The 27,628-nt window shown below is 26.3% G+C and overlaps 1 protein-coding gene across 1 annotated transcript in view; it reads left to right on the forward strand.

Annotated features, from left to right (window-relative positions):
• The window catches only part of LOC111641360 (receptor-type tyrosine-protein phosphatase alpha-like), a 372,536-nt gene that overhangs the window by 265,795 nt on the left and 79,113 nt on the right, over nt 1-27,628 (forward strand). The window contains exons 6-9 of the mRNA XM_023387510.1: nt 6,353-6,484; nt 6,569-6,788; nt 12,156-12,264; nt 12,352-12,498. Of these exons, the coding sequence (XP_023243278.1) occupies nt 6,353-6,484; nt 6,569-6,788; nt 12,156-12,264; nt 12,352-12,498 (608 nt within the window). The remainder of the gene's footprint in view (nt 1-6,352; nt 6,485-6,568; nt 6,789-12,155; nt 12,265-12,351; nt 12,499-27,628) is intronic.

A 27,628-nucleotide genomic window follows, 5' to 3' on the forward strand; every position in this document is an offset into this window, starting at 1 on the left:
ACAGATAAAACAATTTACCACAACAGACCAGACATCACACTCATTGACAAACACAATAAAATCACATACATTATAGACATAGCCATTCCAAACACTCACAATGTACAAAACACATGCACTGAAAAAATTAGCAAGTACACAGAACTCGCCCAGGAAATCAGGCATCTGTGGAAGATGGATAGGGTGCTTATTGTATCTGTCGTTCTCTCCTGTACAGGTGTGATACCACACACACTACACAAAAGCCTGGGAACATTACAATTGAGTAGAATTGTAATGTTCTACTCAATTGTAATGTTCATACATACATCACATACAATTGTAATGTAAATACATACATCACACTACAGAAGGCCACTATATTGAATACATGCCACATTGTTAGGAAATTCATGAATACAGACACACACACTGACACACTTATTTAATTTTAGTTTTGTTTTGGTTGCTATGCCTTGACTCTGGTCCGGCATAGTACACTGCCACCAGTGTGAACCGAGTATAACCAACTAAACACAATAATAATAATAATAATAATAATATAGTAGTAAATGTTAAAATAAACTCAAAAAATTATATAGAAAATAATTTTAATGTAGATAATATTTAATGGTATGGATTCAAGATTTGATCTCTTGGCTTTTATTTGCTGTGGAGAACTTTAAGCCCAATTTAGATAGACATTACTAGCAAAAGAAAGGCAGAATGTGAAAAAGAATTCATTTTCACATAGTGAATTTGATTTTCACTGCCAATTTACAAAACAAGAATTGCAAAATGAGCAATCATGCAAATCACAGCAAACATTATTAAAAAAGAGAAATGACAGATGATGATAATTTGTTTTTATACTTAGTGCCCATAGTTATGGCTCTGAATATCAGGTGGATGAGTCCTCTCAGCAGTGCTTATATGCAGGCAGTACATGTAAATATGCTTCTTTTTTTTTTTACATTTTGGACTAGCTAACAGGCCTGGTGCTAGCTGAAAAAGAGAAAAAATATCAGTCAACTGTGCTTGCTTCTTCTATATATTTTGAAAAAATAAAACTTCAAAATTAATTATAATAATTATAAGAATATATTAATAATTATAAAGTATATTCTTATAGTTATTATGTTTACATTTTTTTTTTTCTTATCTCCAGAATTTCATTCTTTTGAATAGTGATGATGATTTCTGTGAATTGTTTTGTGAATTGCAATCACAATTTAACATGTTAAAATGTGATTGCAATTCACAAAACAGAAAACTTTGCAAGAAAGGACTGGCTGTAATATTCATTCTACTTTCCATTTTTCACTAGCAAATATCTCTGTATCTGTACTAAGCTTAAAATTAAGACATTAAAATTACAAGTATTTTTTTATTTAATTTTTTAAAGTTTGTTTTAATTATTTTTATTATTTGAAAAAAGAAATTCACTTTTGGAAAATAATTTTAATGTAGATAATATTTAATGGTATGGATTCAAGATTTGATCTCTTGGCTTTTATTTGCTGTGGAGAACTTTAAGCCCAATTTAGATAGACATTACTAGCAAAAGAAAGGCAGAATGTGAAAAAGAATTCATTTTCACATAGTGAATTTGATTTTCACTGCCAATTTACAAAACAAGAATTGCAAAATGAGCAATCATGCAAATCACAGCAAACATTATTAAAAAAGAGAAATGACAGATGATGATAATTTGTTTTTATACTTAGTGCCCATAGTTATGGCTCTGAATATCAGGTGGATGAGTCCTCTCAGCAGTGCTTATATGCAGGCAGTACATGTAAATATGCTTCTTTTTTTTTTTACATTTTGGACTAGCTAACAGGCCTGGTGCTAGCTGAAAAAGAGAAAAAATATCAGTCAACTGTGCTTGCTTCTTCTATATATTTTGAAAAAATAAAACTTCAAAATTAATTATAATAATTATAAGAATATATTAATAATTATAAAGTATATTCTTATAGTTATTATGTTTACATTTTTTTTTTTCTTATCTCCAGAATTTCATTCTTTTGAATAGTGATGATGATTTCTGTGAATTGTTTTGTGAATTGCAATCACAATTTAACATGTTAAAATGTGATTGCAATTCACAAAACAGAAAACTTTGCAAGAAAGGACTGGCTGTAATATTCATTCTACTTTCCATTTTTCACTAGCAAATATCTCTGTATCTGTACTAAGCTTAAAATTAAGACATTAAAATTACAAGTATTTTTTTATTTAATTTTTTAAAGTTTGTTTTAATTATTTTTATTATTTGATAAATAAAACAGAAATTAACAATTTTATAAATTTTTTGTCTGTTGACTATCAGTTTGTTCAAATNTGTTAATATATAAATTAGAATAGTTTCTAAGAAATATATGAAGTATGAGATTATTAATGGATAATTTTGTACTGATGATATACTCATATTATTAAAAACATATAGACATATTTGCTTTGATGGAGAGAAATTTGTATTTGTTTCTTTATAAAACATACAAGATTTGAACTTACTTTGACAATGAAAATGGTTACAGTTGAAAGAGATATCAGTTATTTTTAATAAAACAGAAGATAAAATATATGGTTTGCTATACAATGTTTTAAATTCACTTGAAAAAATAATTTAAAAATTTATCATGCTTCATTTTGATATTATTACCATTATTTTGTGTGGATAACACACAAAATAATGACAATAATATCAAATTAACCTTGCAGAAAATTGCTAAAATGGAAGTATAAAACCTTCACATAATCTGCCCATCTCACATCTATGCTAAGCCATAGGAAGCATAATACCTATTATACCTATTAGTATGTACTGTACAAGGTACAAGATGGATGGGAAGTAACTAAGAATTGAGAAATCACTATAATTTCTATATTTCTAATGCAAAGATGAGGAAAATTATTTGACATGTATTAAATGACCTTATTAACTGAAAATATGAATGCATGTTTTAAAATTCAATATAGGCACTGGCACCATCCACCAATTTTTCTCACATTATGATGTGGATGAACAGCCACTTCTATGTACATCTGCACTGGACCTGTGGTGATTTTAGCTTTAAGTAACCATACTTGATTGTTTCTGTATGGATTGTGACATGATGTCCCTTTACTGTGTGCCACCATCTCTGCACAGCAACCACTGATTTCCACACATCATAGCTTGTAGCAATCTGCATTTGCTCTTGAACAGACAAGCAGTTGCCCATTTGTTTTCCCACTTTGTGTGTAGCTTCTCTCATATTGATATGCCCACATTACCAGTATGGGAATTATAAAGTTCCATTGATTGATGTATAGTACATGCTTACATAATTTTTATTATGATTGTGTTATTATTAGAAAAATTATAGGAATTTTTTTAATGCTTAATTACTTTCCATCCATCCTATAGATTAAATGGTACCATCATAAACATTAAAACATTATTTTTCTATTTTACGTTATTGTAGATGTAATTATGAAATAAGTGAAATGAAAAAATACAGCACTGAGAGGAAATCTCATAAACTTTGTGTGGAATATACAATAGCTTACCCAACAGCAATTTTTGTTACCATATTCTTTCATTTGTTTTATTTATCAAAGAATAATAATAATAATAATAAGCAAATATAATACACCAAGAGCTTGTAAAGAAACACAACTTGGTAGACATTCACGAACCATACTACAAGTATATTCCACAGACAGTATTGGAAAACAACACGCACAAAATGTATTACGACAGAGCCATAATCACAGATAAAACAATTTACCACAACAGACCAGACATCACACTCATTGACAAACACAATAAAATCACATACATTATAGACATAGCCATTCCAAACACTCACAATGTACAAAACACATGCACTGAAAAAATTAGCAAGTACACAGAACTCGCCCAGGAAATCAGGCATCTGTGGAAGATGGATAGGGTGCTTATTGTATCTGTCGTTCTCTCCTGTACAGGTGTGATACCACACACACTACACAAAAGCCTGGGAACATTACAATTGAGTAGAATTGTAATGTTCTACTCAATTGTAATGTTCATACATACATCACATACAATTGTAATGTAAATACATACATCACACTACAGAAGGCCACTATATTGAATACATGCCACATTGTTAGGAAATTCATGAATACAGACACACACACTGACACACTTATTTAATTTTAGTTTTGTTTTGGTTGCTATGCCTTGACTCTGGTCCGGCATAGTACACTGCCACCAGTGTGAACCGAGTATAACCAACTAAACACAATAATAATAATAATAATAATAATATAGTAGTAAATGTTAAAATAAACTCAAAAAATTATATAGAAAATAATTTTAATGTAGATAATATTTAATGGTATGGATTCAAGATTTGATCTCTTGGCTTTTATTTGCTGTGGAGAACTTTAAGCCCAATTTAGATAGACATTACTAGCAAAAGAAAGGCAGAATGTGAAAAAGAATTCATTTTCACATAGTGAATTTGATTTTCACTGCCAATTTACAAAACAAGAATTGCAAAATGAGCAATCATGCAAATCACAGCAAACATTATTAAAAAAGAGAAATGACAGATGATGATAATTTGTTTTTATACTTAGTGCCCATAGTTATGGCTCTGAATATCAGGTGGATGAGTCCTCTCAGCAGTGCTTATATGCAGGCAGTACATGTAAATATGCTTCTTTTTTTTTTTACATTTTGGACTAGCTAACAGGCCTGGTGCTAGCTGAAAAAGAGAAAAAATATCAGTCAACTGTGCTTGCTTCTTCTATATATTTTGAAAAAATAAAACTTCAAAATTAATTATAATAATTATAAGAATATATTAATAATTATAAAGTATATTCTTATAGTTATTATGTTTACATTTTTTTTTTTCTTATCTCCAGAATTTCATTCTTTTGAATAGTGATGATGATTTCTGTGAATTGTTTTGTGAATTGCAATCACAATTTAACATGTTAAAATGTGATTGCAATTCACAAAACAGAAAACTTTGCAAGAAAGGACTGGCTGTAATATTCATTCTACTTTCCATTTTTCACTAGCAAATATCTCTGTATCTGTACTAAGCTTAAAATTAAGACATTAAAATTACAAGTATTTTTTTATTTAATTTTTTAAAGTTTGTTTTAATTATTTTTATTATTTGATAAATAAAACAGAAATTAACAATTTTATAAATTTTTTGTCTGTTGACTATCAGTTTGTTCAAATGAAAGATGTGCTCCCTTATATGGTAAAGACTTGGATGGTCTGACCATTTCAATCCATCAATAGTTCTGAAATTTCATTTGTTCATCCAATTTCTCTTTTAAAAACCTCATAAAAATTTGTTTTACTTTTGTTTTTTAACTTGAAAGTTATTCAAAAATATTTTAGATTTTATATGAATTGACATTCATATAAACTTTAAAATATTTTTGGCATTTACCATTATATTTTTGAATAAAGTCAGTTAATATAAAATGAATTTCCAATTGTAGAGTTTAAAAATGAAGTGAATAAATTTAAACTGTAATGACATTTTCTTTAATTTTGAGAGAAAAACAGTGGAAAATAATGCTGTTGTATGTAAACAAAATAAAAAAAAAAAAATTACACAGTCAAGTTAGGGCTGTTGTTTTAAATGTATATAATTATGTTAAGATCTGAAAAATTCATTTAATAACAATGAAGAGCAATGAGTTTATACTCATAGCTTATTAGGATAAGAATTATTGAGTTATGTGTACTAACTAGATATTAAAGTTTTTTGAAGTGACGTTATATAGATAGGAGATAATAATTGAAAATTTCTTAGTTTTCAAGATACAGATTCAAATAGGAATGTCTAATAATATCAACTAAAGAATAGATTGAAAGAAAAGAAAATAGTAGTGGAGAGAAGCAAAGGCAAGATATACTTATTAGATGTCTTTGGTAGGTTTGAGAAAAATTGTAATGGCAGATGAATATGTCTTTGGAACACACAGAATTTTTCCATTTTTCTAAAAATACTTTTAGAGACATTAGACAAAAGAGAAGCTGTATGATGAATTTGGAATTTTGATTTAAAATTGATATGTAACCCAATTCATTACATAACACACTCTTTCAAACTGCCTTTAAAACACCTATAACTTGTGTGTTATTGACACAAAATTATTGTAGTTTTTATTAGTCAACATATAAACCTGAAAAATGAAAATTCTTTGTAAAATGCAATAAAGAAATATTTCTTATACAGTAATTAAGATAGTGTAAATTCTTTTTCCCACATATTAATATAGTAATAATACTATTTGAACTTTTTAACTATATTGGTTTCATTTCATTCCAGATTAAATAAAGTAATGAATAAAATATTTGTTTAAACTTTCAGTTGCTGATCCACCAGAAAATGTTGAAGTTCAATGCATTCATGATCCTGACCAAAATCTAAACTTTATATATATATCATGGAGTGTACCAAAAAATACAAGAGGAACATTACAAGGCTTTAATGTGAGTAATAAATTTAATTTGATATGTAAAAATATAACATTTTTTAAATTGCATTTCTTTGATTTCATTTAAAATTATTTACAGATATCCTTAGAAGGTCAAACAAGATATAGAAATATGAATGGTAATATTGTTGTTGAACAGTCAAAAAATTTTATTGATGTAAAAGGGAAAGACTTAAGTTCAAAATCTACTGTGACACCAAACACAAATTATACTGTAAGAGTATGTACCGTAAATAAAGCTGGATGTGGTCTACAAAGTGCTGTCACTAATAAAACCATGTGTGCCTCACCGCCAAGTGGTATGTTGTATTTTTAAATTATAATCAGGCCATTGAACTGAAATATTTTTACTTTTACTTCTCTATGTAGCAGCTGCTACTAGTCAATTTGAACCAGTTGAAATCAATTTAGATTATTACATTTTATCTTAAGTATGAAAGAACATTTTTTTTTTTTCATTAATATTATGATTGTTTGGGATGTTATAATATAATTTTTATATTCACTTATGTTTAGTTAGAGACGATATAATTGTCAATAGAGTAATGATTCCTTTAGTGAAAATATCAAAATTTTAATTGATTTATATCAATTATAAAATACACAATCAGAAAATAAAATTTTCCTTAAAATCAACAACTTTATTTTTTAGGAGAACTGTCTCCATTTTCTTTCTCAGTCTGCAATTTAGTAGGAGTTTAACCAATCATCATCTCCAGTAAAGTTTCTCAATATAGTTTCTTCCTTCTCAGAAAAATTTATGATATAATCTTTAATTAATTTTAAAATTTAGTTGTTTCTTTTTTATCCTTAATTGATTTTTAGTTTTAGTATTAAGAGTAGAAACAAAAAGTCATCATTTGCTAGAATACTGAAGGAGTTTTTAGTCTTTTTTTGATTCTTCATTATAGATTTCCCAATTTTCTGTCATTACTTGGATATAAAAGAATAAGACATTTGAAACTATAAAATGATTGGTAAACTAAATTTTTTGTGTTTTTCTAAAGATCAAACTTATTAGAAACCTTATAAATAAATTTTAGTTTCAAATATTTTATTCATATGAAATTCAGGCTAATAATAATAACCTGAATTACATATGAATAAGATATTAAAGTTTAACAAGCAGTTATTTATTGTGACAATGTCACAATGTCAGGCTGCAATTTTTAATCACATTTTTAATTTATTTAATTTAAAATATATGCCTTCCACCTGAAATTATTGATAGTACTGTAGAATCTTGCACCCTGTACATCATACTTTTTCATTAGCAATAGAGTTGCACTAGTCATTTATTAACTCCTTTCAGAGGAAAATTTTTTATTGAAATAACATATCTTCTGGTTTATATCAGATGTTTGTATATAGTTAATTGGGACCTCTTGCCCCTAAGGTTTCCATATCTGGTCTTGGATTTCATTTATCTAACTCCATTCGTGAGATTAAGGAACGACAGATGGATGACAGTGGGAATTTATAGGTTTACAACTTTTCAAAATTGCAGCCTAATTAATATATTATATATATTAATTAAACTATAACTGAAATAATGATAGGAAATTGTTAAAAATCAGCCATATTTTTTAATATTTCTTAATGTCATAATAAAGAAAATAGAAAGAGAAAAGATGAATAATAGTTAAGAGAGAATAAGAATAAAAAATTAGTTGTTTATTTTATTAACTATGGCTAACTTAAAGATAACTTTTTCAAGTAAAAGAAAAAATTATATTATTAATCATCTGTGTTGTATCTCTATTAATGGGTAGCTGAATTTTAGAATGCTTACCAAGAACTATAACTAACAGAGAAGGTATCTAACTGCTTTTTTATTTCAATGTAACAGAAAAATGGATGTAGAATGAAAAATGTTAATTGAATATTACCGAGATATGGTTCTTAAAAAAATTTTATTAGATAAAGAAGGTGCTGATTTTAATATAAAATTTGTTTTCAATGTACAGTGGATGATCAGTTAACAAACAGTTTGGACTGCAAACAAATCAGACAACAAACACTTTCACGAAAGATTTTTATGTTTGAACAACAAACACATGTTTGGATAATGAACACCTCACAGAACAAACAAGAAGAAACAATGTAAAATAATGAATACCAATTGGCCTTCCCTTGTCTCTAGGTGACAGTTTGAAACCTTTTTGAATGTATGAGTATTGACATCAATGCTCAACCTGATACCAATCGGCTAGTATTCCTCCAAACTTTAAAACTCTCCCTTGTAATTCCAGCCTTTTGTTTACCTTTCTGACAGAAAGAATTTTTTATAGTCTTTGCAAGACTGTCAGGCGCTTGTTAAGTTTTGCATTGGCTTTTATTTTTGAAAGGTGAGAGTTAACTGATTTTTGTTAATGTTTTAACACCAAATTTCGAATTCTGTCTGGCTTCACATTTAAATAATTTTTTGTGCACTAGTTGATTTCTGTTCTCTGAATTTTTGTAAGTGCTTTTCTGAACATTTTATTTAAAAAAAGAAACTGATAATATTATGAAGCCTAAAAAGAGTGGAGTGTCAAGAACTGTGCTCACCATAGAAATCAAGCAAGAATTAATAGCCAAGGTAGAGAGTGTGCAGATGTCTGCTGTTGCTAGACAGTAGGGCTTGAACAGGTCTACAGTAGGCACAATCTTAGCTAAGAAAGATATAATTAAGAAGCTCAAACAGCTAAAGGAATAACAAAATTCACATCTGAGACACAAAGATGTACCATCCATAAAAAATGGAGATTGCTTTTAATTTTTATAAAAAAAAGAGAAATGTAAAAAGATGTAACTAGTACGACTATCATTCAAGAGAAAGCTAGAGAAATTTCTGGAGAATTGAAGAAAGAAACTCCATATTTTTCACATGAAGACATAGAATTCAAGGTGTTTTGAAGCATGCCAGTTATCCTCAATGATAACATTAAAAACATTTTGAAAAGAAAAATTTGATATTTTTGAAACTATCCAGATCATTCAAAAGGCATGGTCAGAAGTCATTCAATGACTTCTGACCATGCCTTTTGAATGTGTCTGAAATTATGGATGAAATTGTGACAACTGCTAGAGATTGCAAATTGGAGGCGAATGACATTGAAGAGCTCATAATGGAACCTGAAACTGATCTGGTGACAGAACTCCAAAAACTCTTGAATAAAGAACCAAGAATCTGAGTGAAATGTGTTTTTTTCTGAAAAACAGGAAGACAAAAGAGGTCCAATTCTGACATCTGCTATTAAATGCTGAATCTTTTGAAGAAGAGGGAGGATGTCAGAATAAATAAAGGTCTTAGAATGGCATCCAAACCAGGTTTAAGATAATAGGCTTGGGGATCTATACAACAACAATGCTATTAATTACTTCCGAAAAATCCTGAAGAAAGAAAAGCAATCAACATTGGACAGATTCTTTTGTGGCCGTTGGCCATAAAATTGTATAAAAATATGTATTAATTTTAGCTAGTTTTAATTTTTTCTTTGTTCTTTTGTTTCTTACTTTTCCTAGAACTTTCCCTTCCAACCTTTTTCCCTTGGGTGGGATTACCAATTCCAAGAAATGAGAGTAGAACAAAGGGTGAAGTAGGACCCTAAGGCCAGAGAACAAAAGGAGAAGGAGAGTCTGGGTCGAGCGCTTGAGGAGAACGGACGAGATAAGGTAGGGCTCCGTATCGTGAGTAGGATGACTGGAGACTACGAGACTTTGATAAAAAAAAAAAAAAAAAGAAGAAGTTTGGGCTTGAATTCCAAAGAAGAGCAAAGAGGAGGTAGTGCTCCAGATCGAGTATAAAGCGATTGGAGGCTACGTGAAGCCATAGAACTTGCAGGAAGAAATTCCTAAACGGAAATATCAAAGAGAGCCACAGAAAGAACCATACGAAAGGTCCACAGGAAGGACGAGAAGTAATGTCCCAAGTAAAGCTCCAGTGTAGTATTCCACCCAAGATTACGAACACAAGAAAATCTCGGGTATTTCCATCTTCATCTTAAACTATTCTTATCTGTCTATTCCTTTTTTCCTTCTTTAGTTGTAAGTAGTATAAGGATTAGTTATAAGTCTCGGACCATGCATAATTGTCGCTCAATTAGCTCACTATTTTATTGATAAGATTGTAACGCCCGTGTGTACACAAAAACATCTTTTGTAGCGTTAGGATCCCAAAAGAAAAAGGGAAAAATGAACCTGTTCGAAGCGAAAATAAATAACTTTGTGTCAAAAAATATCTAACGAGTATTTATTTCATACTTTTCTGCTTGCGAGACTTTGTACTTGTCGAAACAAACACCACACTTTAAAGACCCACAAATGGGGAAAGAAACATGACTGATAAAAATGCAAGACTGTGTATGTATGTATTATTGTTACAAATAAATAAACATAGTAAGAAAGTACATCATTTTTTTATTTACCTTTTGGAGTGTCTAGAACAAATTAATTGAATTCCCATAAAAATTATAGTAATTGATAATTGGTTAATGAACAGTTGGGTAGCAAACATGGTCTTGGAACAGATTATGTTCATTAACCAATCACCCATTGTACATTCAAATTATTATTATTATGTTGGGTTTTGTGAGTTATACTCTGTTCACACCGGTGGCTGTGTACTATGCCGGAGTAGAGTCAAAGCATAGCAACCAAAACAAAACTAAAATTAAATAAGTGTGTCAGTGTGTGTGTCTGTATTCATGAATTTCCTAACAATGTGGCATGTATTCAATATAGTGGCCTTCTGTAGTGTGATGTATGTATTTCTACTCAATTGTAATGTTCCCAGGCTTTTGTGTAGTGTGTGTGGTATCACACCTGTACAGGAGAGAACGACAGGTACAATAAGCACCCTATCCATCCTCCACAGATGCCTGATTTCCTGGGCGAGTTCTGTGTACTTGCTAATTTTTTTAGTGCATGTGTTTTGTACATTGTGAGTGTTTGGAATAGCTATGTCTATAATGTATAATGTATTGTGTTTGTCAACGAGTGTGATGTCTGATCTGTTGTGGTAGATTGTTTTATCTGTGATTGTGGCTCTGTCGTAGTACATTTTGTGCGTGTTGTTTTCCAATACTGTCTGTTTATTATTATTATTATTATTGTTATTATTATTATTGCTTAATGGAAAAGACCAATAATTTATTTTTAACTTATTAAAAACCTATGATAACCAAATACATTTTTTTAAAATTTGAAATGAGTTATTAAAACTTTTCAAATCATTTTCTATCTAATAGTCGAGTAATAATTATTTAATAGATTGTTAGCTAGTTATTTTTTGGTTTTCAGTAATAAAATGTTTTTTCTTCTATGATTTCTAAAATGTTGTGTTATTATTTTTAATGCAATATATAAAACTACATTGTATTTAAAGATACTACAAAACCTATTGGCAACACTGTAAAAACTATATTATTAACGTTTGTACTGATTTATACAAGTTAAGTTAAAACTAATTTTTAATAATTTGTGATTATGGTTAAAGCTTAAAAGATCTTTTCATTTAAATTTAACAAAAAGTATTGATTAAAATTAATATTTCTTGTTTTGTTGTAATTTTCAATCTGACTTCAGCTTTATTTGTGATTTTATTTGCATTAATTTTACTAATATATTTGATAATTTTATGAATGAATGAGATCTATAAAAATAATTTTTATTTACTTTTATAGTTCCAACAAATGTGCCACAGTTCAAATTAGAAAAGCTGAAAAAAGATAAAGATTGCACACAATTAAAATTAGAGTTATCACGTATATCTGAAAGAAATGGTTTAATTTGGTAAAATACTTGTGTATAAATTAAAAATAATAATAATAATCTAATTCTTAATTTCAAATCATTAAATAAAGATTTTTATATTTTAAGGTGTTATCATGTAATTGTAATTAAACTTAAAAAAGGTGATACAGTGATGGATTTACCAAGTGATCCAAAAAATATGAATTTATCTACATATGGAGAGGTACATAAAAGTGATAAAAGTGGTGCTTATATTGCTGAAGCTTTTACAAGGTTTGTTTTAATCTTTAAATAATAATTATTTAAAAATTTTTATTCTTATTTCATTAAAATTAAGAGTTATTAATATTGAAATCAATATATAATTTATTTAACATGAATCAACAATAATTTGTTTGTTAGAAAAGTATGTACAGTACATAAAGAAAGTTTTTTAATAATGTAAGGAAAAAACTTATTTGTATCTTCTATTTCTTTTCATATATATTTGCTGAATATCTGAAAAGTATTATATTGGCAAGATATACCTTTTTTCTGTCACTAACCATTCACAAGGCTATATTCTTTATCTGCTAATAAGTACAATATATGTCACAAGTAGAATAATTGTTAGTTGAAAGCAGAGATATTTTATTTTGTTCAATCAGAATGCACTGGTATGCCATATCAGTAGATAGCATAAGAAACATCAATAACCAATCAATCATATCAATCCATAATAACCATCAATCAATAACCAGTATATAGTGCTGGCAGTTGCTCAGTAAAAACAATTCTATATGTTCAACCATCATATTTATGTACCAGAATAATCTTTATAGGAAAAAAGCAAGGATTGAAAGATTTTATGCTTTCAGGATAATTTTAATGATCTTCCATATAATATGAAGCTTGTTTAGGTTTACTACAAGAAACTCAAGTTAGTGTTTTAGTTTTTTTTATAACTTTTATATGAACATTAATCATATTTGAACATATACATGTATATGAACATATTTGAAATATTATCAATCTTACATTTGAATGACTTCAGGTATTCAAGAACAAAATTCCACTGAATGAAGCATATTTTTCCATTAAATGATACCAGAATATTGAAATATTTTTTAAACATTAATGATATACAACTAAAATATACCAAATAATATTTACAAAAATAAGAAAGATTTATATAAATTTTCTAATTCAAAAAATATTAAAATAAAACAGTAATGTCTCCAATAAGCAATATTTGTGCATTAGGATAATATAAAATAAATATATACTCTAGAGTTGCATTTTATTCTTGCATACGGAAGAATCAATTTAGGTAAAATAGATCTAGTCAGCTCCCTTTTGATGTTTGATTAGAAATGTAAGGTTTTAGTTTCACTAAATAAGACTAATATTGATATTCAATTACAAGTTTTAGATGAAAGAAAAATTACAGAACTTAAAAATTTGAAAAATTTATTTTTGTTTAGTTTTCATAAAATCATCCTTGCAAATCTAAAATTTTTTTATATAATCAGGAAAAATGTTACTTTTTTGAAAAGTGATTTATTTCAATAATCAAACACTTTCAATCAGATCTGTGTTCAGCAGCTTTTAAAATTTTCAAAACATCTTATTATTAAAGTACAAAATATAATAGTTTTTTGATTAAAATTTTTACAACTTTGTATTAAAATGAATATTAATGTTTTGACATTTTTGGTCTTTATCAAATTGAAGCAATTGAATTCATCCATTTAATTTAACAAAAATCAAAGAAAAATGAAACTGCATTTTAAAACTTTAAATAAACTTTCTTTTTAAAATTGACTATATTGAATGTCATATGGGAAATTTATTATTTATGAAAACTTGAAACTTGAAGAAAAATTTCTTCTTCTTCAATAGATTAGAATCTCATTAAAAATCTAAAATATTTCAGAGAAAAAGGATTTAAAATTCCTTTTTCTCTGAAGTATTTTTTATAATGTTATCAAGTTTGTCTTCTTCAATCATCAGTTCTTAATATAAACATAGAAAATACAATTATTTGTTATTTAGTAAATTTTAGAAAATTTTTTATGATAAAAAGTTTCAACTAACTGCAGTCTTCTGCATATGCATCAAAACAAAAATAATGTTAGCTTTTGACCTTATGAGATATTTGTTTATATGCACTTCATCGAATGATGAATGCAAGTGCCAGATAAATTAAATTTTCGAATTAAAACAAAAATACTGTCACATGTTTTTTTGATAACAGTACAATGAAGAAGCATATGTATCAATACTAAACTTTTGAGAAAGCTTAAATTTGAAAGAAAAATATGATAAATTTACAAAATTAAATTACACAATAGAAAATTTACAAAATTGAGATTTTAAGTGAAAATTTTCTGATGAGAAATGTAATTGAATCATTTAAAAAATGAATTAATTTACTCAAAGAATAACATCTTTGAATAAATGGATATGAATTCATAACATTTAGATGTAGAAGACAGAAATATTATATAACTTTATCACCCACATTAAGTTTAGAGTTACTAGTAATTCATTAATCATATTATATTATTTAAATTTTACAATAATCAATTTTTCACTAGAATTTTTAATAAATACACAAAAAAATTTAATTTTTAATACTTTATTTAAAATTTTTTTTGGCTTGCTTATAATTTTTGTTACTAATACTTTGATTTCATGTACAAATATCATTTAGTATTATTTAATTCTGCATTATATATCAGAAATGGAGAGTCAGCATTTTAATTTTGATTAGAAAATCTACTTCATTTCAGCATTTATGGTCTAAAAGTAGGCATTGTTTATTTATTCTAATTTTAGAGCAGTTGAGCTAGTACTATCATTTTGTTTCCATTTCACATTGCAAAATTTTCTTTGATATAAATGTCTCAATATTACCATATTTTAAGGCATATAAGATGTATCCCTATTTCAGCACAGAATATTCATGGAAAAGTATTTTGTGTATTTAAGTAGTCTTGCTTCTTTGACACTTAACTGCAAAAAGTTTTTTACTGCATTCTGGTTTAAAAAATAAAATTAGAATGCATGCTTTTATTTATCAGACAAAAAGAGGAGTGTAAAAGTACACATTTACAATTAAAATTTACCATTAAAATATTCAATGTGAATACATGCAAAAGTTGCTTGGCTATAGCAAATAATAATAATAATAATACATTTAATTAAGCAATAACATTTTTATTCAAGGGTTAGCTAAGTAGAGGCTATCTGTAATATACTGAAGGCTGTTTGGAAAATTTATTAGTCTATGAGAGATCAGAACTTCACATATAAGATGCAGAATGATTTTTTTTAGCCTTTTTATTGGTCAAAGTTGCACCTTACATGCTGTAAAATATGGTAAATAATATAGACACAAATAAAAAACTTAGACTATTTTGGGTTCTGGTGTTTAGAGTATTTAATAGTAGCATTATTGTAATCTAACAAAGATAACACTGAAATTGAAATTAAACCAAAAATTTAACTTTGAATGACATCTTTATAAACTAGGCATCAAGTTACAGTATGATCTGCATGCTAGCTTCATAGCTTACATGTTGTTCACAATAAAATATCAGTTAATAATTTGAAGTATGTGTCAACTATCATAACAATTTTTAATACTTTTAATTTATAAAAGTTTATTTAACCATATTCTGAATATATAGGTAAACTATGATTTTTGTACTATCATGAAATAATTATTTATATAACTTGATTGATGTCAATTTTCTCTGAATATTATTTACTGTCTTTAGTAAATAATATTCAGAGAAAATTGAAGAATGATATAAATAATTGTAGTATTTATTTTAATATGCCTCAATGTCCTTAATTTAATCAAAATATTCTTTCAATCACCAGTACAGTGTGTATTCCGGGTCTTCATTATTGTAGACCCGGATGAGGTTGAAAATGTTTGCTGTTTTGTAAACACGTATCACTGGAGTTACAAAGGTTTTTTGTGTGATGAATTATATTTCCTCTAGTATTTGCTAAGAGATTCATGTCTTAAACTACATAAATTAGATATAGAAAAGCATAAATGAACAGTGTGTTCTCTTAATATCAAGAATATGATAAAATATTGGCAAATGTTAATACAGCAAAATTAATAAAATTTAAAATATTCATTTGAGCTGGAAATTTAAATTCAAAAAGTTTTTTTTAAATCACAAGAAAAAATACTCAATTAGTTTTGACTTTAGAGGTGATTAACACATTGAAATAACATCTGTAACAAGAAAGGAATTATTTATTCTCACAGATTGAGTGTTTTTCCTTGTGTTTAAAAAAATTTTTCTTGAATGTTGATACAACTTTGAAGTAAACTTTATTCAGTTACCTCATTATTAAATATTTTGCCAGATAAAAATGTAGTCTTGTTTAATTTTTATAAAGCAAACATCAGTTTTAGAAAATATTCATATTGATTATATAATAAAATACTTTGAAGTGATATTTCATTTTCTTTTTGAAAGTGATATTTCATTATGCACACCATTCATATTATTTGTATTATACACTGTTCATTAAGCACACTTCATGAATATAAGATTTATTGCTATCTAAAATGTTTTTGAAGAATTAATTTTGAAAATAATTTAAATGACTGTTTATTTTTATTCTACTTGCAATGCTGTAAGCTCTATTGTTTTAAGTTATTTTGCAGATACTACAATATATTTTTAGTATACTTAAAAGAATCTTTTCACAATTGGAAGTAGGTAAGTAAACAACATATTCAATTATGGACAGGATCAATATATTTTCAAACTACAGATTTGTTTTCTTTACAATATAATGTTGAGAATTTGTAAATATTCATTTGTAAAATAAATATTTACAAATTCTTAGTCTTACATTATAAGGGAACTATAAATTATTTCAAATTTTACACAGTTGATTTTTCAGTTTTCAATCAAAATCATAGTTTTTAAAAAGACCAGATTATAAAAATATTTAAACATTTCCTATCTTAAGAATTGATTTCATATATTTTTTAAAATTGAATATAAGATTAAAATCAGAAAATATTGAGATAAATTATGTTTCATAACAGTTTTAGATTTGCTGCCTTGATAAAAATGGTGATATATTTTGAATCTTTTTGTAAATTCTTTCCAGATTGATGTAATCTATTGTAATTTTTTTTATCCTAGAAATTCTTTGCTGCTATATTTGTTACAGAAATTGTATTATTATAAATACATAAAAATCAGAATTTCATTGTAATAATGTTATTTAAACTTTTTACTGGTATTAAAATTGTATTCTGCAATTTAACTTCGAATATTATTACAAAAAATACTTTGGAATGCTGATTTTTTAATTGATTGATTTTTAATACATTGCATTGCTATCATTGTAGAGTTCAGTAACAATGGACTCTACAATGAAATTTATCATCTATAAATATTATTTGTATCTGAAAGAGGTTTTTCTTAAAACAGTCATAATTACATCAGCTATATTTAAATAATCTTGAGCTCAATATAGATTGAATAAGTATAATAACTATATATATTCATTAAAGAGTAACTGTTGTTATGGTTTTTATTGTTTTTTTAAATCTTGTAAATGATTTTTTTAAATATAAATTTTCATATTAATTTTTGGATATTGTGCAAATTATTTATAAAATTTTAAGAAATAGTGTAAAATATATAATATACATAATAAAATGATAATACAAGAATTAATAAAATCTAGTTGTTTGAAAATAAATTTTAATTAATGTTTTAGAAGAAGAAAAAAGTAATTAAGTTTGTAAGGAAATTTACAAATGCAACAAAGAATTACAAATTTAGTATGTAATTTATTATAATACATTAAAAATTAAATTAAAATTATTTACTGTAATGAAGATGGAATTTAGATCTAATAGCATATCACTAAAATTTAGAAAATTAACTTTCTTTCTCAATTTCTTATTATGATGTTTTCTAAATTGAATATTTTAATACTGAAAAAGGAAGTTTTCTCAAATTGTAAAATAAAATGCTGTAATGCAATGCTGATGTTACTTTTGCTATTGCTAATTTACTCATGATTCTATTGTTAAATATAGTGTTGCTGAAGATGATGATACGTAGAACATTAAATGCATACTTACAATATTGTATTGAAGATTATAAGTTTATTAAGTACAAGATCAAATTTTACTGTATTTTAAGTTTTATCTACCGTAATCAGAAAAAAAATACTAAAATGCCTTAACAGAGTTAAAAACTAATAAATAAATACACACAAAGCCATTTGTGATACAGTAGAGTCTCGAAAACTCGGCTCTCGATAACCTGGCAGTCCGGATAACTCGGCCATACCCTGGCAGGGCAAAAAAATCCTTATTTAATTAATTTTCATTATAGACAGCTTTATGCCTCATAAAGTATTTTTCTAAGGTCTGTCTTATCAGGTAAATTACTGTACACAGTGTATTCATTAATTTTCATTTTCATGTAGTAAAGGCTCCATGCCTTCATAAAGGACGTACTTTTCTTTTGTTTAAGGGTATTTGGGCAGTTTATTCTCTGTTNTTTAGATTTTTGTTAGAAAAATCCATCGTTTCATTTAAGTTTGTCATCATCATTTGGTAAAATTGGTACACTTTTTATAGAAATATAATGGTTAGCAAACAGTTGATATAGCATTTTGCAGTATAATTTTAAACAAGGCTGTAGCATCAGAACTACAATCAATCAATCAATCGTTATTTTATTAAGGTGTGAACACACATATCCCGGCCCCGCATAATAGCATTACCGGGAGTAAAGTACATCAACATAATTTTACAAACAATTTTTACAAGGATAAATACATTCAATATTATGATAGTGAGGATATTTATAATATTTACAGAGGTAATTTTTCATGTTGTATCAGGTCATATGAAGTAGTTATATTAAGTACATATATAGTAGTAACAGAGTAACAATAACAGAGTAATAATATATAGAGTAATCACATAATAGATTAAGATTAACCAACATACAATTATTTAAAAACAAAGAATTATATCAATAATAAAGTATGATCATTTTCAAAATGAATAACAGCATTTAAAGAAAATATACATATTCAATAATGGTAGAAGGTGCATTCCATATTATTATTAGTTGAGTTGTATTATTTTTGTACATTCAATATATAGAGCACATGTTATAATATGCAATAATTAAATATCATGTACAGATTAAATAAATGTGTAATTAATACCATAACTAAATAATATGTTTATCAACAATATAATGAATAGAATAGACAAGTGTATCAATAACACACAGGTCACTGCATATACAATTGTTAATGAAATATTATATCAATAATGAATAAGATATTTTAACACGATACACGTATTTAGGCATTATGGTATATATATATATCTTACATTCAATGTAGCAAACAATTCGTCCCCACAATTAACATTTAATACATGTATAATAAAATGAGTAATCATAATATGCAGAACAATCATATATAGTATATATTATGCAAGTAACACAGAGTTAATTAATAAAATTATAAATATATTATACAATAGAACAAAATTAATTAATGAAGTTAAATAATGATTAAACAGTAATTAAAATAACAAATATTAATAATAATAAATATAGTAAACAAGTTAGAATACACTACGTCAAGAATGCAAGCTGCACAAAAGTTTTACTTCAATCAATGATAATCTCCATCCATAATCTATGTCCAAATCAGCCAGCAAAGTCCTGTAACTGTAATTGAAGTACCCGATTTATCTAAAAGATGCACAGGATGCATAGAATTACTGTAATTGATTTGCGTTGCTTGCAGAAAGAGCAGGCAAATTTCACACAAGTTCATATCAACCAATGAAATCCTTTAGCTGCCAGTTGAGTTCTTGATACGACTGAAATATGCACAGGATGCATGTAGAGACTTGCATCCTGTATTTATTTACAGTTGACCCCCCTATAACACTGTTGATTATTCCATTTTATATGAATTCCATGTTGTACGAGTCACTTAGATTTTACAAATACGTGAGCCATTCATAGCCCCACACATATTTGTAAAATCTAAGTGACTCGTACAACATGGAATTCATATAAAACAGAATAATCAACAGTGTTATAGGGGGGGGTCGACTGTATTAGTTTTTAACTTTATTGAAGCATTTTAAAGTTTTTCTGTGCATATTTCGTGGAGTTTCTGATCTACTTTATCTGCCAAAAAATCATTTTATATTGGCAATCAATTCAAAATTCTACGTAATAAAATTGCTACAACTGATATACTGGAATGTGCCAATAATTTATGCACTGAATTAAACCTTGTTCTTATTTAAATTATTTATGGCAATTTTATTATGTTAGATACTTGGAAAATTAATTTTAAAAAATCATGTTATAAAGAAATTTTTAAAAAATGATTTTTGAGAAGTAAAGATATATCAGAATATTTACTTAAAATAAAGATATTAGCTTCCTGAAATTGAATGGGATATACGAAAAATGTTCTTAGTGTTAGTGATATATATTTTTAGTGATAGATATAGTGATATATATATATATGTATTGTTTTAGATATATAAAATATTTGTGTTTTAAGGTTTTATGCTTTTATTTTTTATTTGTATTTTATTCAGCTAAATCCTGATTACAAAATTTTTCTTTAAAGCTAGAATGAATATTAAAAGCATTTTTCCATTTCTGCATATTACTTTGATGAGGAAATTGATTTGTATTATTTAAGGATTAGTAGATATACTTAAAAAGAAATTGCTGTTATTTAAAGATACTATATCTATTGAGAATATAATTATTTGAAACTATTGCTTAATCATTGGAAAATTTTCTAGATTGCTATTTCAATATATGTCAGTTTTTCAATAAAAGAATGTTTCACATGACAAGACTGCAATCTTTCTAAATAACTTCAAATCTATTTTTATTTTTTACGTAATTTTTTTTAAAAGTATTCATTTTACAAAATGAAGCTCAGTATACCAATAAAGCATTCACCCATTTATCATTTTGTAATGGAGCTTTGCAGACAACCATTTATCCTTCAGATATTTTACTTAGATATAATATTGCACCTCTGAAATCTTTGATGGATTTTTTTGACTACAAAAAACTAAAATCCAAAAGTAATAAATTTTTTTAATCAATCAGTTGTTCTGTTACAAATTACAAACTTTATCAGCTTATGCTGGCATAAAATATCAATATGTGACAGAATGCAATAAAGCATTTAGCAATAAATATTGATTGAACAGTTACAAAAATTCAAAAGCAACAAATTTTTATTTTAATTTGTTCAAACTGAGGATGCTTTAACATTTCTTACTGAATCTTTTTATTTATTTGAATTTGTTATTAATTATATTGAAACTTAGAATTTAACTTAAATAAGTATATAATACAGTAAGTATGTGCTTTTTACAAGATATAATTTCACTGAAACTTAGTCTCATAGCATGAAAAGTTGAATAATTCTATTTATGTTGGCAAAATTAAAATTCAAATCATAGTGTAATTATTTCATTATAAAATTTCAATTCATAATTTTAAAATATGGAAAAAAAAATTCTGTTTCATAAAATAACTGAATATAATATAATAATAACCAAATTAATAATGAAATAAAGCTTAGAAAAATTCTGATTTTGATTGAATTTTTTTATATATTAGATATAAAATTTCTTAATGTAATGGAAAATTATTTTATTTTTACATTACTAATCATTGTAATTTACATTGTAATTCACAAGAAGTTTTACTAACTAAAACTTCTTGTTTTTTTTTAAGTATTTAAATTTTATTTTAATTTAAAAAATATATCAAAATTATTTATAATGTAATTTATTAAAAGCAATTTTTAATATATATCAATAATAATGTCACATATAGCTTTAGATGAGCAATTCATTTCACAGTAGTAGTTTGCAGTGAGGAAGTTTTCTTTGATCTTTGCTTTAAGATTTAAATAAGTGATAATCTTTTAAAGACAAAATATGTTTTTCCTAAATTATCTGTAATTTGTTTTAATTTTAAAAATATTATTTTTCAAAATACTTATTTATCAAATAATTCATTTATTAAATGGAAGCAATTCACATTTTCAATATAATATAAATTAAAAACTTCTATCAGAATTAGAAATTAAGTTACATAAATTTTAAACCTTATGTCCAAAAAAATGTATAAAAATTTGAAAAATTAGATTTTTAGATGTTTCAAATTTAATTTTCAATTACTTTTATGAAGTAATTTACAATTTAATATGTGAATATAGCTTTTGATTTTTAATAATAATTTTTAATTTTATTTAAGAAAAATTGAAGTGAATCAGTTGAAAGTAATCATTTTATTGATATAGAATGATCCTTAGATGTTTTCAAATAATATATTTTAAAACAATGATAATGTGGAATTGTTTATCAACTCTTATCTCTTAATTTTCTGTGCATAAATCACTAAATATTTAAAAAATTTTCTGAATGTGAATATAATTGAATAGAAGTTTCAATTAATAAATTTCTTGTGATGATCTTAAGAAATTATTCAATCCTTTAGGATACCTTAACTATCTGTACAACATTTTGATGTCATTGCCAATAAAGCCATGACATGAAAATGTTGTATAGATAGTTTTTTCAATGCTTTATATTCTTCTAAAAATTTGATGATTTTCTAAAAAAGTTAATGACTTATTAATGTATTTAACTTTGAAGAAAATTATTTTGATTGATATGTGAACTGAAATCAAAATATATTTGATAAAAATATTAATAACTGTGCATTTAATAGTTATTTTTTCATCTTATACGGATTTAATAAAGGGTGTGTCTAATATCTGACTATGTTTTATAATATTGAATGAATTCCCAATGAGAGTGGATTAGCTAAATATAATAAATGCATGTTCATTAGTTTGACTAAGTCAGATACTTAAATACATTCAAAAATGTGGCCATTACAGTTATCATATTGTCTTTCTGTCTAGATATATTATATAATTTTTATAATAATATCAAGTAATTAAATTTTTAATGCTTATATAATTAATAATTGATTTATAAAAATTTTAGCATTTAGTTGCATGCTATTTTCAAAAATTAATAATTATATAGTTAATATGCATTTGAAGTAAGCATTTATTGTTGTTACTAATTTTTGGAGAAAAAGTTAAAATTCACACAATATCAAAAACCCTTTTCCAGCTCTGTTTTATTTAGCAGACAAATGTTTTCAGCTCATTTCATAAGTTTGTATTAGGTCTAGACCTGAACTCAAATTTTTAGTGTTCTAAATTGGAATACAAACAACTAGACCAATTACCAGTAGATGTAAATACCACTGTTAAACCTTTACTTCCGGTAAGAAATAATACACAAACGAACAATCCAATCTGAAGTGATGCAAAACCTGAGGCAAATCTTGATTAAGATCGAAAACATTTGTTCATTTGTTTATTATTTCTTATCATAAGTAAAGATTTAACAGTGGTGTCTAAATTGGAATGTAATGTTCAGACTAAGTATGAGCTTACATTCAAAATTTGGTACAGTCGACCCCCCTATAAGATATAGATACGTTCCATTCTTTAGGAATTCGATTTCTTACGAGTCATTCCAATCACAGCCCGACACGTGTCAAGTTTACGGACTACGGCTGATTGAAAGGTTTTCTTCCATAAAATTAATCGATTCTAGACTAATCCGACTCAACATTTCCAAAATACGTATATATTTTTTGGGAATAATCCGTATAAACTACGCTATAAACAAAAAATTGTAGGATTACTTACCGAGTGTCACCATTCGACATTGCCATTGCTCAACATTGTTTTCGTCGCGGAACAGCTCAGCAAAGAGCGGCCGATTTCTAACAACTTATTTTTCTGTGAAAACTTCGTAGAACTTCGGAGACATCATTAATATAAATAATTTTAATCGCCGTTGAATAAGAAATGTTTCTTTCACAAGAAATGTATAAAATTACAGTACTGTATTAGACTTACGGTACCTAATTTACATACTGACAGACGATAGTTAGCGTAAAAATCTCCGTAGCGTGGCGCCACGCTAGACGGCGGAAATTATATATTTAATTATAACAAAGTTACAATAAGTTAATATATAATTATATATACAGTACCTAATTTATATATAATTAATATATAATTATATGTACAGTACCTAATTTATATATAATTTATATAATACTGTCCAGACGATAGAAATCTCTCCGTAGCGTGGCGCTACGGATGGCCGGAAAGTAGTTCGGCTGCCCGATGACGTTTGAGGTAATTATAGGGAATTTTTACTGTTTTTTACGGATACCGGTCACAATGTTTTCGTAGTTTTATAGGAATCGTAATTATAGGGACCGTAATTATAGGAGGGTCGACTGTATTATGAACAATAGAACATATTGTAAAGTAAAATAACATTTATACAACATCCAAATATCTCCAACATTCTAAATAAAATAGTGCTAGAAAAATATGCATAGTTTTTGATATGTTGAGCTCTGTTCTGATTTTAGTTCAGTTGTTTGTTAAAAAAATTAATTTTTTGCAAAAATAAATATATAATTACTTGTACTAAATATCATAATATTTATATTAAAATTAAAATTAACTTGTATAAAATAAGTTTTTTGATTTATTAAATTGAAATTTGAATTGGAAATCTTATTTATTTTCAATACTGTTATTGAATAAATTATTCAAAGCTTTTAATTCAATAAAGATCTTTTTAAAATTACTTTTAATACATATACATATCAGTAATTTAAAAATAATGTATTTAACAAATATAAATTTAAGATATTGGACTCAAAAATTAGAATGTTGCTCTTATTTATAAATATTCTAGTTTGTTATGAATGAATGAAGGTGCCTTAATGATTATTATTTTTTAAATATAAATAAGATGAAAAAACGTCTACATTAAATGTTTGTATATTATTGATACAGTACATGCATATATCTTAAAAATTAATTTTTTAATGATATGATGATGATAAAATATCATTATTATTATTTTGATACAATTTTATTTAAAGTGATTTAAACTTTATCTTAAAATTTAACATGGAACAAATCAAACAATAACTTAACAATTTTTTTATAATGCAAATTAACTGTATTCAAATATAAAATTTTAAATTAATCAAAAATTAAATTAACTAAAGAAATAGTAAACTTTTGAAGTATTCTAAATCAAATTCACATAATAAACAAATGTACTTTATTTTAAATACAACAGTGTTTACATTTCTCTTTAACACAGCTACTGACTTTAAAGAGTTATATATATATATTTTGCAAAATTCTTTATTTAATTTAGTACAAAAACATGAGATAAAAATGCTTTTCTTTGCTTTTATAATTGGAAAGAATCACTATCATCTCATGGGACTGATCATCTTTTAATGTTGCTTCTATTGCTTCAGAAATGCAAATAGTTGAATGACCTGATAACAGAAAGCCTAACATGTCAATATAAAGACAATTATATAATAATAATCATAAAACATGTAAAATGTAAATAAGTCAGAAAAATATAAATAATAGAAATATAAAAAGATGAATTTAAATCAGTAATAAGACAAACATGAATCTAAGTAAGTGAGTAAAAAGAAAATTAAAAAAAAAAAAAAGCAGGGACTAGCATTGTGTTATATTATTGATTATACTTAAACTCAGTAAATAACAAAATACTATTTTGGCTGAACAATAATTGCAACTATAAGTGTAGATTTACTGAAATGTTAATTATTACATATACTAATAATTAATTTATATGTTTATGGCATATTTTAATCCATTAACCCGTGACACCAGCCGTCTTGGGTCGCGATAATAATTAATTTATATTTATTAAATCTAAAGTACATTCATTTCAACTTAAGACAGATTTGTTTCTAATATGAAATGAAAATAATAGAAATACAAAAAGATGAATTTAAATCAGTAATAAGACAAACATGAATCTAAGTAAGTGTGTGAAAAGAAAAAAAAAAACAGTGACTAGCATTTACTGTAGTGTTCAATATACTTTCAGTTTAAATACTTTTAAATAGGATAAGTAATTCAAATGATTAAATTCAAGAACAACAGAAATACAACATTTCAGTATAATAATGGCCATTGAATTGAAGTTTAATCAATATATCAACAATTCTGCACATATTTTAAATTAAACAATTAAACAGTAAAATTAGGCTGAATTTCAGCTTTAGTTGTATCACATATTTATATATGTTACTGGCAAAGTATGAAAAGCTGGCATTCTATAGAATACCAAGGCATTGTATATAATGCCCGGCATTTTTAGGCAATGTATGAAATATGAGAATTATTACATACTTTCCCTAGGCATTGTATATAATACTTAGGCATTCTATAGAATGACAAATGCTATTTAGGCAAAGTATGAAAAAAGGTTCTGATAAGGCTATTATATAAATGACATGCATTCCTCAAAAATACAAATGTTATTCTGAAAAAATAATGAGAGAGCCATTAAAAAAATTTATTCAAAATACGTAAAGAAAAATGAAAGTTGTACAAAACAAAATTTATGCCTTTCTTATTAAGGGAAACAAAATTTTCATATAAAAAATAAGAAATTAAAATTAACCTACTTGTTGCAACATGGTAGTCTTGAATGACATTTTGAATTACATTTCATTACATTTTTCATGCAAAGACATTTTATATTTTAGCACTTTGTTTTACACATACATTTGACAAATCCTTGGTCGCTTCCACTGGACTGAGCAATTACAACTGACCAGAAAAGAAATTTTTGGTCAGGAATATCTTCAATTCTAAGCAAGTTCTTAGAGCATGAAATGAATTGTGATCTCGCATATACTTCTTTTAAAATTCCTTCAGAAGTTCCAAGTTGGTAGAAACCATTCTCTGTCACACTCATTACAACTGCCAATACATTGCGTGAATCACCTCGCCCCCTATCGACATCAGGAATAGGAACTTGCACAGTGAACTTGCACCAAAGAAGCAGTGGGAAATTTTTTTCCAAATTCATTTTCATTTTTTTTGGCTTGTATTTCTAGATTGATTTTAGAATTTATTTTACCTTCAATAGCATTTTCAGTTTTGAAACAAAGGGTGCACAAAATAGCCATTTCATCATCTTTACTAGCATGGCCACAGAAGGTATGAATTTTTTGACGACATTTTTTGCATGCAAGTACATCACTCGTTTCCTTTAAACACACACAACAGGTATCAGAAACGAAAATCTCTTCGGTAAGCATGTCTTCATCATCTTGGTTTAATCCACTAACGACTATAATCTCATTCATGTTTTTTAAAACAGGCTCTTTTTCTTGCATAATCTGATTAGTTTCATCTTTTTCCATTGTTTGACGCTTTG

The sequence above is a fragment of the Centruroides sculpturatus genome, unplaced genomic scaffold (assembly GCF_000671375.1).
Source record: "Centruroides sculpturatus isolate CEXI.00-Female unplaced genomic scaffold, Cexi_2.0 scaffold196, whole genome shotgun sequence".
Lineage (NCBI taxonomy): Eukaryota > Metazoa > Arthropoda > Arachnida > Scorpiones > Buthidae > Centruroides > Centruroides sculpturatus.